This window comes from Seriola aureovittata, chromosome 17 (assembly GCF_021018895.1).
Source record: "Seriola aureovittata isolate HTS-2021-v1 ecotype China chromosome 17, ASM2101889v1, whole genome shotgun sequence".
Taxonomy (NCBI): domain Eukaryota; kingdom Metazoa; phylum Chordata; class Actinopteri; order Carangiformes; family Carangidae; genus Seriola; species Seriola aureovittata.
Window position 1 is genome coordinate 13,341,092 of NC_079380.1, and position 16,732 is coordinate 13,357,823.

Sequence of the window (16,732 nt, forward strand, 5' to 3'; positions counted from 1 at the left end):
TGCTGCAAACAGATTGTACTTTTGGAAAAGGAAAATCATAAATATTTCAGTGCTTTAAAAGGAATACTGAACGATCTGTTTTTTCAACGAGTAGCGCATTTGTGTTTCATAGAAGGTTATTAACAAAATCTATTGTTTGCCTGAGTGTTTGCTTGTCCTAAACTGTCTAAAAAAGGCTGTAATGTTTGATGTTCTAACATTGTTATTCCCGTAGGCTTCATAATGCATTTGATATTTTAATGAAAAACGGTGAAGTTCAAATTGAAAATAAAATTATGAAAAGATTCATGCAATGTATGCTGCACCAGGGAAAATAAGAAATTAGACCATATGATGTAAAGCTGTGAGGTTGGAAATTAAGTGTTTGTGTGAGGGGAAAGAGAGTTTAAATGTGAAGAAGAGAGAATGTACTCATCATAAAGTTTTCTTCAATTCGCTTTAGCCTTACTTCCATCTGTGTTGTGTTTTATCTTTTCTCTTTATGGCTGTCCTCCTGTTCACCTTTTAAAGTGTCTCACCAATTTAGCTCTTTCTTCTCTGTTGTATTGCTTTTTATTCCTGCTACTGCTCTTCCTTTTCACATCAAGTCTTTCTCTCTTCTGCACTCGCTGTCTCTGCTCACCTCCTCATCTAAACCTCAATTTCACTGTTCCATTTGCCAGTAAATCTCAAGTATAATGAGACTTCGTGAATTGAATCCATTGTTTCCGGTGCTCAGAAGAAAATGGTTGGCCTGTATATTTTACACACATTACAAATGAGTGATTTGGTTATCTAATTTTTCACAAATAACAAAAGAGGCTGACCTTTTACAGATACAGGAACATTATTATTAAAAAACAGCTTTTTGAGAGGATGTTTAATAGACCTCACAGAATCTGCAGGTACGCACACACACACACACACACACACACACACAGACACACACACACTCTCACTCTCAGCAACAGTCATAGCAGTTTATGATTTTTCTGTGTCCTGACTTCAACCATTGAGTGATAACAGATAGCAGAGGACTGAGAAGCACCTCCAGGACAAGTCTAGTCTACAGCTCAGCTTTATTACACAGCTGTCAGTCTGTATCATGCTCATCCCTCCTGGGCCGCCTGTTTCTCAGCTGCACAGCCCCTCGCTGCCTCTCGAATACCTGCACTCCCCAGGTGAACTGCTCATAGATAAAGGGGCATGGACTGAGGCGTCTGTTCAAAAGGTCCTTTCACTCTCATCTACTCAATTTCATCCTCACTCACTCTGTAAAGTGGAACAACTACAAAATACACACAACTGTTTAATACTACAGTATATCTACTCGCCAGATTAAGATGGTGCTCAGGTGATCACATCGGTTATATAAGCACCTTAAATGTGTTATTTTACATTAATTCTGATCATAATAAGCACTGGATATTCATAATTATTATCTCTATTGCGTAAACAAACGGCAGAGCATCTGCATCACGTGTGTGAGCCAAAAGACATTGAAATATATGCTATCAGTACGTTTTGTCACTTTCTGTTTTTTTTACGTGGTTCAGACTATGAATCGCACTATTGCCCAAGACAAATTTCCCCTCAGGGACAATAAAGTGTAATTTATCTTTTTTTTTTTTTTTTTTTTTTTAATTACATAGTTTTTAAAGCAATGGTATACAGCGTATAGTATAGTGTACAGCTTCTGTACACTGCATTTTGTTGGGCTCGTGACAATTCAGTAGTGCACTATATAGGGGATGAAAGTTAGAGTTGAAAATTCGAACAGCACTGCAAAATGGCTGATTGACCATAGTGTCGCTATATAGCGAGCAAGTGGATGTTCCGAAATCTCTTTCACTGAACTGCCGGTGATCAGCTTGCATTGTGGGTAATGTAGACACCAGGTTTTGACAAGGAAGAAGAATGTGTGGACATCTCTGGTTGAGCTGCATCTATTTTGATACTTTTTTTTCCTAAACTGTCTAAACTTCTAAATGTTATAGGGGTGCAGTGCTTACTCAGTGGAGTAGTGCTTTAATTGGTCTTATTTATCTGTGTTTTTGATTAATTTTAAAAACGCAGCATGAAGACTATATCTTTTTCACAATGATTTCCACAGGGTTTAACAGGTTTTAAGAGTCTGATTCACAGTGTGAAAACTGGAGTCCTGTTAGTGCAGCCATGTTGACAGTAGTGCCATGGATGGGGCAAATTCAAACCAGCACTCAAATGTATCCTCAATGAAGTTTAACCAATGTCATCAGCATGTTTTGCATCAACAGGTCAGACTGCTAAATAAAAGGCTTTGTCAGTTTACCAGCTAAAGTCTGACCCCTGGTCTGTCTGAGTTCTAAATGTGTCACAGGACAAGAGAGACTACAGAATTAATCAGCCTTGTGCTCAGAGTGATAATAAACTATTTCATAATTTAATCTGAAATAGTCAAGAATAAAGACTAAATTAAATATTTGGCGAGAATTTTTTTCTGTTTTACAGGATAAAATGCTTTATAGATATGAATTTTGAAATGATATACTTTCTCTGCTTCTTTCAGCTCTCCTTCTGCTGTATGATGTCACCAACAAAACATCCTTTGACAACATACAGGTGAGTCACTTTTTTTTGCTCTTTGTTGTTGCTGTTTTTTTGTATTTCTGCGTGAATGTTTTTGTGTTAGAGCTGGCAACATCTATCAGTTTCATTCTCTCACTACATTTTCCTACTTTTCTATGAACAAATATTGTCATTCTTTCATAACCATATGCAACGAATGCCAACTCTGATGTGTTAATTATTATTAATTTAAATTAACTTTACCGTGGCCCCTTCAGATTCATTTTATAAATTGAAAGGCTGAGGCTAGATCCTGACCACACAACCTGCCACAGAAGGCTGAGTAATGTCTGATGTAACATGCATTATTGATGAATGACTGACTGAATGATACAGCTTTGTAATACCAAATTGCTGAGTTTTATTCAGTCAGTGTCAGTGTCATTATGAACCCACATTTTCATCGCAATCCATCCACGTGACAGATGATTGAACAGGAAGAGAGCCAGATCTGAATGTCTCCCCTTATTTTGTTGGGTACCAAAGAAAAAGGGGAAGAGAAACACAAAAGAACAAATAGGAGCAGGATTGAATGTGATTTACTGTGAGATAGCACAGTCAGCTTTTAGTCCAAACTTTATGTTCTTTCTATGGACTGGAGGGACTATTCAACTGTCCATTCATCTGGCAGACCTCCAGTCCCTTTCTTCAGCCCTCTCCTTCTCCCTCCACTGAACTCTAACGCCTTCAAAGAGGGGAAGAACGATGGTGTTAAATGTGACTTAGCATGGCTGCTCTCATTCTTAGACTCTTAGAATATTGGCAGTCAGAACCAGCAACACATATCATCATGACTTGTTCAGTATTTAGCATTTAGATTGTGTTAGAAATCCTAAACCTCCCTGAAACTGTATGTCCTCTCCTCGTCTTTTTCCCCGTAGGGTCGTGTACCTCCAAACTTATTAACCTGAAATGTAATGGCTTTTATTACGCAATTTAGTTGAGTTAAGTGATATTTTATGAGTTCCTATGGGGACATTTTTTCCTGCATTTGACCCATCCTCATTATGTCTGAACAGTTCTGAGGCCAGTGTCTTGGTCAACAGCAGCAGTATTCTCCAAAGGCTTAATTATTTAAAATGCATTATTTTGGGGTGCGGAAAGTCGTCATGGAGTGAACATGCTAACTCAACACAGAAAGTGTTGTACAGTGCTGACCACTGAGACTGCAGCGCCTATTCTGCTCATCGGCACAGACTTTGAAATGTTTGTGCTTTATGCCCTCTGACAACAGGAAGACTGAAAACAGATTAGACGATGAAGGATGAAACTGATGAGAATCACCTGAGCACTCCTGGAAAGGAAACCATTCATTATAGCAGAGAATTTTATTACCTACATTACATGACCGGATAGACTTGATACAAAGCTTCATAAAGTGAGACTTTACATTAGAGATCCTTGAACAGAAACTGTGTGCTGAGACCATGTAGCTTTATTAAAAAATAAATAAATAAATAAAGGTTTTCAATGCAGTCCATCCTCCAGAACACAGCAGTTTACATCTTGGCTGCCCAGACATATTCCCTGTAATGATTCAGCTAATTAAAAGAAAATAATTAGAAATTAACAACTTTGCAGCGTTGGAATTTATAATAGCTTTCACAACAACTTTCAGTGGAAAGGAGCTAAAGCCTGCTGGAAAAGTTATAATATAAAATATATATAAAAATATAAAAATAATAAGCTAATTGGCACATTCATGACATCATCATGTCTCATTTGACATAGTTTCAGCCGGTTTCAGCCCTTTTATCCATTTGCTTCTGTCCTACTCTCTGTGCTCACATACACAGCCGAATTCCCATTAAAGCTGTTCTCATTCACATGTTGTCTTGTTGTTCTGTTGTCAGACAATGGAACAAGTATGACACAGTGAGCCCATTTATAGTACATGTTAACTCCCAGGCCATTTCCAAGCTGCTGCTCTGCACTGCTAACATTCAGATTTTATAACTCTGACATCATCTGACAAATTCACCATAGACATAAAGACAAAGGGTCCTATCTTACACCCTGTGAAAAGCAGCGCAAAGTGAAACCCAAGTGTCTTTGCTAGAATCAGACACATGCAGTTGTCATTTTCCTATCCAGTGCCCACATTGTTTAAATAGCAAATACACTTGCGCCCACCTGAGCACCCATGGTTCCTCTTCAAATGAGGTATGGTCGGGCGCATTGTTGGAGCATTGCTATCTTGAGGCAGCAGAAACCGATTGTTGTGACGGACCAACCAAAAACTGGTCTGAAGTCACTGGTGCAGTATTTCACTGTTATTTTAAGGACGCATTATCAAGAGAGTAATATGTGCCTACATAGGCAGGTGCACAACACGTGTACTCTTTGCCTGCTACGCACAAGCAGAGTGTGCTGAAAATGTGCTTCAGATGATTGTCAGGTGGAACATTACAATAGAGCCTCAGAAGGTCGGAGCGTTCTTTGTGGCATGTTGTGTGTTGCACAACGTTGCATCATCGATGTCTCTTGGACTAAAATGAGGCACTGCAGAAAAGTATTCTCTCTTACTACCTGGTAAATCCAGAACAGTAACTAGTTTTATATTGGACCCAAAATATATTTACACTCATAATATAAATGCCCAATCATTAGACTCTCTTCTACAGAAAGTAGATAAAGGTTTGTCCAAAAAGTTATTTTGAGAAAAATGAAAGGAAAGGTCTAAAAAGCAGGTAAATCTAGCAACTAAGGCGCTAAGCTGGCAACATTGCTTGCAAACGCCCCCTTGATGATGTAATAGCATAATGTAATAACCAATGGGGAAAAACCGACCAATGGTGTAACCTCATCACTCAGTCAGTCATGGATATTTGCGTTGATAGTGCTGGCCCCCACTGTTGTGGTCCAGCCAAAAAAAATCAGCATCACATGGAGGGAGGATTTAAAAAGCTACAAAGGAGAAGTCAAACTGTGAGTACACTCTTCCAATCAATCAAATTAATAATTCATATTTTCATCAATAATTCAAATAATACGTATTCGCTGTCTCACTGTACAGAACTGAACAAAACTCTTCCATCTTCCTTGATGTTGGGAGAAATGGGCAGAACAGCACCACTTGTTCCATTTTATGAATATAAAACATCTCATATTTTGCCTCCTGTATAAGTCAAATAGAGCAGTTAGGACCATAAAATGGCAGCTTTTCAGAAACATCTATCTCCTCCATTACCGTCCTTCATAGTGCCACTGCTGCCAGAGGGATTGAAGTGGTGCCAGCTGCTGTCACTATGTCATCATACCTGCTGTTTCGCTCTGTGTAGAAAGTGCGCCCTGCATCAGGAGGGGTGGCAATTTTCAACTGCTTTAATTGATACAGGTCATCAGACAAAATGGCTCTTTCAGAGCAGCAAAGTGGCTGTTAAGGGAGGGAGAGGTTATTTGCCACCAGTCTTTGCAAGAGAAATATGATGTGCCCACCTGCCCTGAGAGATCATTAAAGCAGGAGAAGGTGTTACTTTAGCTGCAGGTGTGAACAGTGGCTCAAGGAGAGAGGGAGGAAGAATGGATGTGTGTGAGTGCAGGAGAAGGACACAGATATATTGACAGGTAATAACAGAAGGGAGGATGAATAACAAACAAACTCTCAACCGTCTGAAACGAGGTTTTCTACCCTCTCCATGGTGACATGGTGTCGCTACAGAAGACCTTTTAGCCTAGGTCTTATTTCTTCATGGTCCAGCGATTCAGGCTTCAAGTCTATTTTGTACGATAGCCTCTACCTCGGCCAACTGGGACGACACTGATGCAGAGTGCTTGCATTGTCTCAACAAACTGTCTTTCACACTGTTGTGCCCTGAATTATTCAATGTATGAGCTTTCTCTGGTGACTGTTTATAAGTGTATACTGTAAGTTGCAAAAGGAATGCCAGACAATAAAAAACACTATACCCAAATATATGCTCTCAATGTGATAGAGACTGTCCTCCTGTAAAAAAAAAAAAAAAAAAAAAAGTGATATGCGTTAGTATGGATGGAGATTATTTCTGATACAGGGCTACAACGCACCTCTGGATGGAGATCGCTTTCATATGAGTGTACATAGCCTTAGTTTCATGGTCCTGGTGTTGTTCCTGACTTAGCAAAACACTCATTAACACTCATAGAATTATTAGTGACCTGTGTTTTTTCTATGAAATGTCAAAATGTCTGTAATGATAAAGACCTTTCCTAAACCTGCCCTAATATACCAAAAGACTTGTCATAACAGCTCATTTCTGTTCTTTATTCTTTGCTGTGTTCTGTTACCTTTCACTGCTGCACTGGTGCAAGTTCACCACTGAGACAGTTGAGGTTTATTACTTGAAACCGTTTTGAGTCCCCCAGAGAGAAATTAAGAGTAATCTTATGAGAATTTGACAAGTCCTTCCTTACCCTGCTTAACCTTCCCTCCTTCCGCCATCATCTTCACATCCCTCCACCACTCTCACATTCAGTCAGTGTCTATTACAGCGAGGAGATATGCTGGCGGCAGGCTACAGATGCCTGCTGGCACACTGCTGCCTAACAATCACTAACTCATGTTAATGAACACTAATGGTGATGAATGCCGCTCTGAAGGAGATGAAGAAATGAGAGGGGCAAATCATTCTCTCCTCTTCCGCCCTAAGACCCGCTCCTCTCTGCGGTGTATCGTTGTTTCCCCGGGCAGGAGACATTTAGGCAAGCAGAGCATTAACGTCATCTGAGCTGTCAGATGACGTTAATGGGGAGAGAGACTTAACAGGCAAGAAGGGGCTCAGTCAAAACAATTCATCCTTTACTCTAACATGCTACATTTGAAATATCAGCTGCTTTCATTTGGACACTGTAATAGTGTTTTAAGTAGTTTGAAGATGACAGTATCATTTCTTTAAATCCTCAAATGACTTTTCATTTTTTCTTGTCAATATACTTATATACACCCCAGTCTGGGTCAGAGATTTATTGAGGTGTTTCATGATCATCATCAATCTTTTGTTTATGTAATACACAATGGCATGTATTTTGTTGGTGTAAGCCATCGAAGCAGAAATACACAAACCATTTAGTAGTGTGATGAATGTCTTCTTGTCAGAAGTAATGCTTCAGGGAGACTGTAGGAGTCCATTTAGGTCTCAGCTGCAAATCATTTGTCTGGGTTACTCTCTTCAAAAAGCAGCCGGGCCTCTGTTGCGCTATCAATCAGAGCAAGAATCATTTGCCGCGGATGGAAATCGAGCAGATTGTCAAATCAGGACGATTCAGTGCTCGCTATCTGTCAATTAACCCGCAGGTCCCGAAACGCACTGCTTTAAAAAAGGCAGAAGATTGGTCAGGTGATTAGAGAGATTCTAAGCGACTTAGAGACTGTCCTCACCAAAAAAAACAAAAAAAAAACCCATCAGCTTTGGTCATTTGTTCAAATACATAAACAACTTGTGTTTACGTTTACGTGACCATGCAAAAGACGACTGTTTATGAATGAGGTCTGTCAGAAGCAAAGACAGAAGTAGCGTTATACCACTGCAAAACGTGACACTTTTACACAGGAGACCGCTCTTACTTAACTGTTTACCAAGTAGACGTTGTGCCTGAACCTGAACAAACCTTAAACCACACAACTATCATATTATCACCTAGTTGTTGTAGCACACATGTCAGCAAAGCAGTTTCCGCATCCAACAGATATGCAGCAACATTATCATTCATTTGGCCAACTGACGATTCGATGTCCAATATTCACTCTCCTTGAAGCTTTGTTTTTGGTCTCCACCGACACCTGAGGGAAATGTCTGACTATAGCTGCTAAATGCTCCACTATGTTCAGCAGCTATAGTTTGCTCATTTTCTCAGTCTGTTTGGTGCTTGGCAGGCAGTGCTTTTTTTGTTGAACACATTTTTTCTGCTGTGGCTGGAAACAACGCTGATGAGAATAGTGAACCGAAAAAGTAGAATTGCATATAACCAAAACAATAAGTTCAAACACAACAAATTGCTCCATAGACCTGAAGGGAAACTAAGCGATCCATGAGCATAATCATGAGTGATCCCCGGCTGTGGCTCAAGAGATAGAGCGTAATCTGAAGGTCGGTGGTTCGATTTCCAGCTCCTCCAGTCTGCATGTCAAGATGTTAACCCTCAAATTGGCCCCCGACGTGTGTGTGTGTGTGGGTGTGTGTGTGTGTGTGATAGAAAGGCACAGTATGTATGTGTATGAATGTGTGTGTGAATTGGTGGCTATGGCTTGTAGTGTAAAGCGCTTTGAGTGATCGATAAGACGAGAAACACGCTATGTAAGTGCAAACCATTTACCTTAAAATTACACAGTCATTTTATTATAAAAATATTTATAAGAACAGCTTTAATCATAGTTGTGGCAGATCAAAAAAAAGAAGGTTAATCATTATAACCATTTTAAAGGAAATAAAAAAGCTACATAATGGTTTGTAGGGCTTGTTGATCTGCTGATGGGTCTTTGAGCAAGACACCAGCTCCAGCTGTGCTGTCTTGCAGCTGAACCTGCAATTTTGACTGCATGCAAAAAAAAAAATCTTTTCAGCTTTTTCATCACAAACTCTCTGTTCCATACTGCCTGTGCAGATCAATAGCTCTAACCTGGATTAGAATACATTCTCTATTAATGTTACAAAATGTTTCTTATTGAACAGTCTGGCCTCGATGATGTATTACTTTGTAGCTGCACTTGCACCTACATCAGTGTGTGTGTATGTGTGTGTATGTGTGTCTGTCTGTCTGTCTGTCTGTCTGTCTGTCTGTCTGTCTGTCTGTCTGTCTGTCTGTCTGTCTGTCTGTCTGCATGTGCTTGATCATGCTTGCATGTCTGTGTTGCACAAACCCAATGAAAGAAATGAGAGACATGAAGCCTTCATCTGTGTGCCTTCATTCATCTCTCTCAGTCTGTCCTCGGGGCATGGACTGGCTTCAAATGAAGCGGCCGCCTGCCTACCACGTAGCTGTTACTTAAATGTCATGGCACCGCCACACCAGATGGTGACGAGAGAAACTGTCAGTAAATAATGCAGTGATATGAATTCAAATACCATTCATTTATAATCACCGGAGACTCTGGCATTTTAGAAGCAACTCGCTTGCAGATGTTGTATGAAGAAACATTTCTTGGACTTTTCTGCATCATCGGGTTCTATAAACATAGTGAGGTCATGACACGCAGTAATTCTCCTTCATTATCTTGTCACTCATACATCACCTGTAATTTGCCCCCGTGCGTGGAACATTATTAGTATGTCAGCCCGATACCTTCAGTAGATTACTGCCTGTCCGTGACTGTAGTCATACATGATGCAGCCAGTGGGGCGTATCTCTGCAGAGGCAAAGTATTGGAGGAAAAATGATTCACACGGTTCAGGCAGCTGCTTTCTGTGGACATTTCCATTTACTTTGATGTCAGCTGCAAAGTGACAAAACGGATGGGACGCTCATGTGCGCACAAACATGCACTCAAGCCCAAGCGGGATGAATTGAGATGGTCCTATTAGTTGCTTGCTTTTTGCTGTTTGTAGAGGTGTTAAATTGCCTCTATGGAAATAACTTCAAAATAGGTGGAAAGAGGTTGAATTACCTCATTCTTTGTCCTCGTTTCATGTTTTTATTTCACTTTCATAGCTCTTTGTTGTGGAGAGCTTGGAAAAAGGATGGCCATCTCCTCTCCAACATCTCACTGCTCTTTGTTACATAACACATCAATTCTGCCTGCTCACCAAAAAAGTGCCTTTTATGTTCCTCTGAGTTTGTTGAAACTCTGCAGAAGGAAGCTCTTTACCTGTGAGGGGGCTGACGAAGGTCAGAGCTGCTCAGACGCTCAGAACCAAAATATGATTTGTCGACTGTCTCTTCTTTAACTGCAAAGCTCCATGAACTATTATATTTAATAGAAAAATCAAAGACAGCTTTGTCAGAAATCGAAGTGCTTAGCTGGCCCTTCATTTATTTGGATTGCAAGTACTTTATTATATCAAAGAGTATCCCAGAAGGACAGGCATGTATTGGTTCTATTGTTTGCTCTGCCATTACTCTGTTAGAGGGATATAAAAGGAAGAAATATTCAAGGTTAGACAGTTTGAAATCCATTGATGAGGCCAGTTTGGAGAAAAATGTTCTTTTGGAAAAGCCTCCGGTACAGAGTTTTGGATCTATAGTCCATAAAAAGAAACATGCTGCATAAAAAAGCTGTTCTGAGACGGCAACAACGCCAAAAAGATTGTGGAGTCTGTGAAGAGTCTTTTTTGCTTCAGGAAAAACATTTGCAATCTCAAATGCAGGGTTGTAAACACAAGTTTTTGGGGGTTTTTTTGGTTTCCCAAAACCTCTGTTTTTCTGTGTTTTGTTTTTTTGGGGTTTTTTTGTTTTTTTTATGCACTAAGTCACTTTTAAATTTTTCCAGAAAACATTTGTAATGTGATGCAGATTCATGAGAGCCGGAGGTCTTCTTTTGTGTCAGATAGGTTTGCACAAGATGAGTCATCGGTTCATCCTCTATGTTGTTTGTCTGTTTCTATATCATTTCTCTCATCAGTCACACTCACAGTAACTACTGACACCACAGTTGCAGGAAATATATGTGATGCCTCTAGGCTTATTCCCAGTCAGACTTTTCTTCACTGCCATTTTGTCAAATAGAAATATTATTAAAATTTCACAGAAACACTCGACTATAGCACATACACAAAAACTCTCTTTTTCACTGCCACACTCTGTCTCTTTTGTCTTTTTGGAGTGTTTTTATCTCTAACTGGAGTGAAAAAATGCAGAGGCGTCATTATTTTTGTTGTGGTTACTCTGGCTTTTTATCACAACCCTGCTGTCTTTTCATCATCCAGACAGAAGGAGGACCTTATAGGTTTTGTTTGAGATAGAAAAAGTGTGAAAATGGATTTCAATTATACAGTATGTACAAACAAAATTCTAAGTGCCCTCTTAAAAAAAAAAAAAAAAAAAAAGGTGTAGGTGGCTTTTATGTGAACTCATGATGAAGGGAAAATTCGGAACAAAATTAACTATATTAATATATAATTAAAAACGACAGTAGCAGCAACCCAAATCTGTTATCTCAAAGCAATAATGATGGATTATCCAGAGCAATTATGATACTGTTTGTGGAACAGCAGGCTTCTCTGTTTTGTTTTGTTCTGGTGCAGAAGTCTCGGCAGCTGTTACCTCAAAACCTCTGGATGAAAGTGGTACAATGAAATTGAGATTAGAAGCATTGCCACAAATGATTTTACAGGTGCAGTGATAAAAATATAGTACTGATGATTTAGTCAGGGGTTATCTCAGCTTGAGCTCAGAGACTCTGGGATAAATTAAGGATATTTTTGGCTTTGCTGCACTGAATTCACCACCTTGTGCAATAGTTAAAACAATCCCTTACCCGATGAAACCTTTATTGTGATAAAGCCTGTTTAAACACATTATCACTTAACGGTTTCTTCAATAACATGAGTATCATAAAAGTTAATTAGGAAGAAGTAAAACAGAAAACTTTAAACTTTATTATAACGTCTCCTCTGAAAGGTAATAGATGAATACAGAGATTTTGTGTCTCATTTACACTGAACCTAGATTGAGCTTATGCTCTACAGAAATTGCCACTGGCAATAGAATGTACATAAATAATGCATTGAAACTGCACATCAGCAAGTGAGTAAATACAGGACCTGTTGAAGGTTCTCTTGATAGAACAAGGAAAATGAAACGCATTACTGTAAGCTAGTAAAAGTGTGGAGTCTTTGTGTTTGCACCAAACAACTTCTTGTACAAGGATCTATTTCTTTAGTGTTAATAAGCCTGCAGCATGTCAAGACATTAGCACTGGATCTGAGATGCTCCTGGGTCCATAACAGCAAAAGAAGCAGCTCTGGATCAAAGTAGAGGTATCTCAGCAAAGGTCACACTCCTCCCACACAGACTGGCTCTGTATCAGTGTCTCAAAGTCAGTAAACTCTATATATGGCTTTAGGTGTTTTTGGAGCTTTCCCACACTTGTTTTCTAATTTGAAATTTAAAATAACACTCGTCTAAAGACGATGAATGCAACATGAGATGCAGAGATGAGGATTTTTTTTTTTTTCTTTGCAAGAGTAGAAGCTCTTTTTAGACCAAAACACATCTCAAAGAGAGGAAGTGTGTTTACAAGGACTGACATGAGGACTGACAGGATATCAGCTTGACTGACAGGGAGGCACACAGCCCCACACGCCCCTCTGACACGCAGTGCACGTCTGTGGAAACAGTTGGCACACATGTCACCGAGGATATCACGATAATGAGGAGTGTGTGTGTATGTGTGTGACCCACATGTAACAGCGGAGCCTCTGCATCCACATTCCTGCCATGAAGTTAGATGGTTTGTGAATCAATTCATGATAATTAAAAGGTTGCTAAGTGGCACATTTTCAGGTTAATGGCTTTTGTTCCTTTTCGCTGCAGCTTTGAGACCCTTCAGCCCCCTCACGACTAATCTGCATTTTGCTAGCACTTGACATTTTGCACACTCTATATCTTTCCCTTCATAATATATTGAAAACCCTAAATTATTGATTTCCCTTTTTATATTCATACATTCATAATTCGGAGAAATAGAAATCCATTTACAATGTTGACATCGTGGCTTGCACTGCCAGTGTTTGTGAAGTGAATTCATTTACTCCTTGATTTGACCAATTTCTACTAATGTATCATATAATTATTTATCCTGTGCTTTCCTCCCTGTCATAATGGATTGTACCACATGTCATTTCCACACACAAGATCTACTAACAAAAAAGCTGCTCCCTTTATATTAAATCTAGATATCAAATGAAGTAAGTACAGTAGACAATCTAAGTTTCATTTTGGTATGCAAAAAAAAAAGGGCCAATGAAAAAGTTGTCTTCTCAATCAGGTCTGAAATTACAAAGAAAAATGGAGGGGACATATTCAGTGCAGAAAATCTGTTTAATTTTTGCACAAATGCAGCCACTAAAAGTCAAGAAGACCAAATATTGAGAATGTTTAAGATACCAGCTATATATGTCCAAGTCTGCATAATAATAAATTGATTGCTCTAGAATGGGGTGATGCTTACATCATTGAAATACCTAAATATTCACTAAAGAAATGAGAAACTGCAAAAAAAAATCATATGATGCAAAAAATGAGTCATGCTTTATTGAAAGTGTAGTTGTGCAGTTAAACTCGACATCATGCCAGTCAAAGTTCTCGCTTGTTACAGTGTTGGTATAGTAAAAAAAAAAATGTTGTTATCTATGTGCATGGCGATACGTTTAGCTGGTTAACTAACACTTTGGTAACTTGAAAAAGAAGAGTCACATATGCTCATATGCTTACTTGTAGTTTCAGATCAACTTGGGATATTTTTTCTGTTGGTTTGGTTTTTCTCCAAAGAAAACACCTTCATCTGCAAATGCTGTGAGGTGACCTTGTTTCATCCTCAGCTCATGAGTAATTTTTCTTCCTTTGGCAATGCGTTTCTCTGTCTCTGTGCCCAAAGTGAATCACAGTAGTATCTGTAAAGACGGGATTTAAATAGATAAGATTAGGAAGTTTTCCTTGAGGCAAATCAATCACTTTTTAAGTGTTCACCTGAAAGGTGAGGTTCTGTTTCATCGGAACATTCTTTTTACTGACAACAGTCCCTACCAGTTTCCACTTAGCAAAGAACGCACATGTTACAGCCTTTTGTCAGGCTTATTCAACACTATGTAAACTTGTCACTGACTCAAAGAGACACATGGGGTTTGGGGCCAGCACTTGCGCTCAACTGCTGCAGCACAAAAACAAATTGGAGGAGGGTGCTGAGAGAAGTGAGGATGGTCTCCTCTACACACATCTCACTCATGCTCATATTCACCGTGACCTTAGCTTTTCAAAGCACATCAGTCATCCAGACATATCTCACACCCATGTATGCTGGCAGATAGACGCGTCAGCTGCTCTTTTATAAACATAAAAGCCTTTCTCTTCCCTGTGAGGCCACAGAAATCAGCTTACAAGGCTGCTGTTTTCTCTGCTATTCTATTTTTTGTTTTTTATGATGTGAAGTTCTGTAGCGCAGAAGTTGTTTACTGACCTGTCTTTTATTGGAGATATTGTGTTTGTGTACCTATAAAATCTGCAGATGGAAACCCGCAAAAATAAATCCCACAAATGTCAACAAACACATTTTAAAATGCTACTGCAAGCATCAAAAATCTTTGTTTTTAATAGATCAAATAGGGCTTAGTGGTTTGTTTCAGCATGCCTGGTCGTGTACCTGCATGAATGTGTGAATACAAACAGCCGCAAATGTGACAGGATTTTTCTGCGTCTGCCTCTTGTGTCAGACAGCGTCACAGTGTCACTCCGTTTAGCTCAGCTGCCTCGCAGAACTTAAACCTCCTCTCGGGGGAGAAGTCCTACTTTCTCCCTGCGCTCCTCTGGGTTGGCTCAGTCTGACTCTGCCTGTTGTTGGGAGCAGACTTTTTCCACTCTGTCTGTTGGTGTAATACTCTGATCAAAGTTTGGCAAGAATAGCATTGTCATCCATAGCTAATCTGCTTAGACAATTGTGCAACAGAGGGAAAGTTGGGTCATGTGGAAAGACTCTGAGTCTCCTTGAGGAATTCATGTTCATTATTGAAGTCAGCAAAGTATGACCTGAGTTATAACAGGATGCAGGGGAGATTCTGTGTAGAGTGAGGAATGCACAATTTGTTTAGTGTCCAGAACACACGGGGGAATTGAAGGGAAAATGCATCTAAGGCGACTGAGAGATGGTACATGCCTACAACCACACATGGTGGAACACAGAGAAATAATTACTTCAGAGAGAGGCCTTTTGGACTTTTCTATATTCTCATACTTATATATTCTCATGCCAAATGTTTAGATGATGATTTTTTTATATTGATGGTTGATTTTTCATTGATTTATGGATTTAGAATGCATAGTGTGTGTTATAATTATTGTTTATTTCCTTTTGCTTACGTACTGCTGCATCCTGCGTGAGGTCTGGTGTCGCATATTAAGCATGATGAAGATCTCCCCCGAAAACATCCATGCGCAGTGAACAATATATTTTCTGTGCACTACACCTATTTAAAAGAAAAAAAGCAGAGGAGACAGGAGGAGAAATTAGTTGAATATGTTTGTTTCTATGTATTTTCTTTTCGGGAAACAGGACTACAAAGTTATCAAGGGTTTTTTTTAATGAAGTAATTATACACAACAAGCTGTGTATGTACCAAAATAATACTTTTTTCTATACCATTCTTTGAGAAATATAAATGTGTTTTTCTACGAAACTGTTTTAACAAAAGAAGCATAAGTTTATATGTGTTGAATGTTCATTTAAATCAGGTACTATGTGATCAAAGACTGAGTAAACAAGACACAAATCCGATTTAATTTGATGATTTTTGGAACACGAAAGTTTTTGATATTTGTAGCTATACACAGACAGATTTTGATTTGTACCAGTATATAAATGCAAGTATTGAAATTTGATACCCAACCCTGTAGAAACTGATAATGTAATAAAAAAAAAAACTTAGTCATCATCCCTCACTGGCTTCCCACCTCCCAGCAGTGCTAGTTGTGTTGGTTACAATGCCTGGCCCTGCTGCCAAGAACTGTGGGTGCCTCACTTTGTGGGTGTGTTTGTCCTTGCTGTAGCACGAAGATGAAATGCGAACAAAAAATTTACCAAAGAAACACTTTTGCACTTAATTACCACTCATACATTACCGGTTTCTACAAGCCCTAAACAAAACGACAGTTTTTCTTTCAACAAAAATATTTCCCACTCCAATGGCTGACCTGACTCATGTAATGTCATGGTAGTAGTGCACAGCCCTGCTTTCCCTTCTCTGTGACAACAAAAGGAAAACAAGGCAACATCAGAAGTGCCCTCACATACCTCTGCCAGTGACAACTTGTCTCGCCAATGTCACGATGCAGGCGCCAGCAGCTGTCTGGCGGGCTTTTATCTTCCTTCGTCTCTGATACAGATCCTTCGGTCTTTGTCTTGTCTTTCTCTGTCACTGTCTGTCTCTCCATCTTGCTGCCTTTTGGCACCCTCTCTGTCTCTCTGTCACATCTCTGCCTCTGTCTCTCCCTCTGTCACATCAGTCTCTCTGCCACTGTTAAC

The 16,732-nt window shown here is 39.4% G+C and overlaps 1 protein-coding gene across 2 annotated transcripts in view; it reads left to right on the forward strand.

Moving 5' to 3' along the window:
- Window positions 1-16,732, forward strand: part of LOC130185005 (ras-related protein Rab-26-like) — a 53,663-nt gene that overhangs the window by 27,952 nt on the left and 8,979 nt on the right. For both annotated transcript variants that reach the window (XM_056401176.1, XM_056401175.1), the window contains one exon: window positions 2,528-2,580. In XM_056401176.1, coding sequence (XP_056257151.1) covers window positions 2,528-2,580 — 53 coding nt within the window. The remainder of the gene's footprint in view (window positions 1-2,527; window positions 2,581-16,732) is intronic.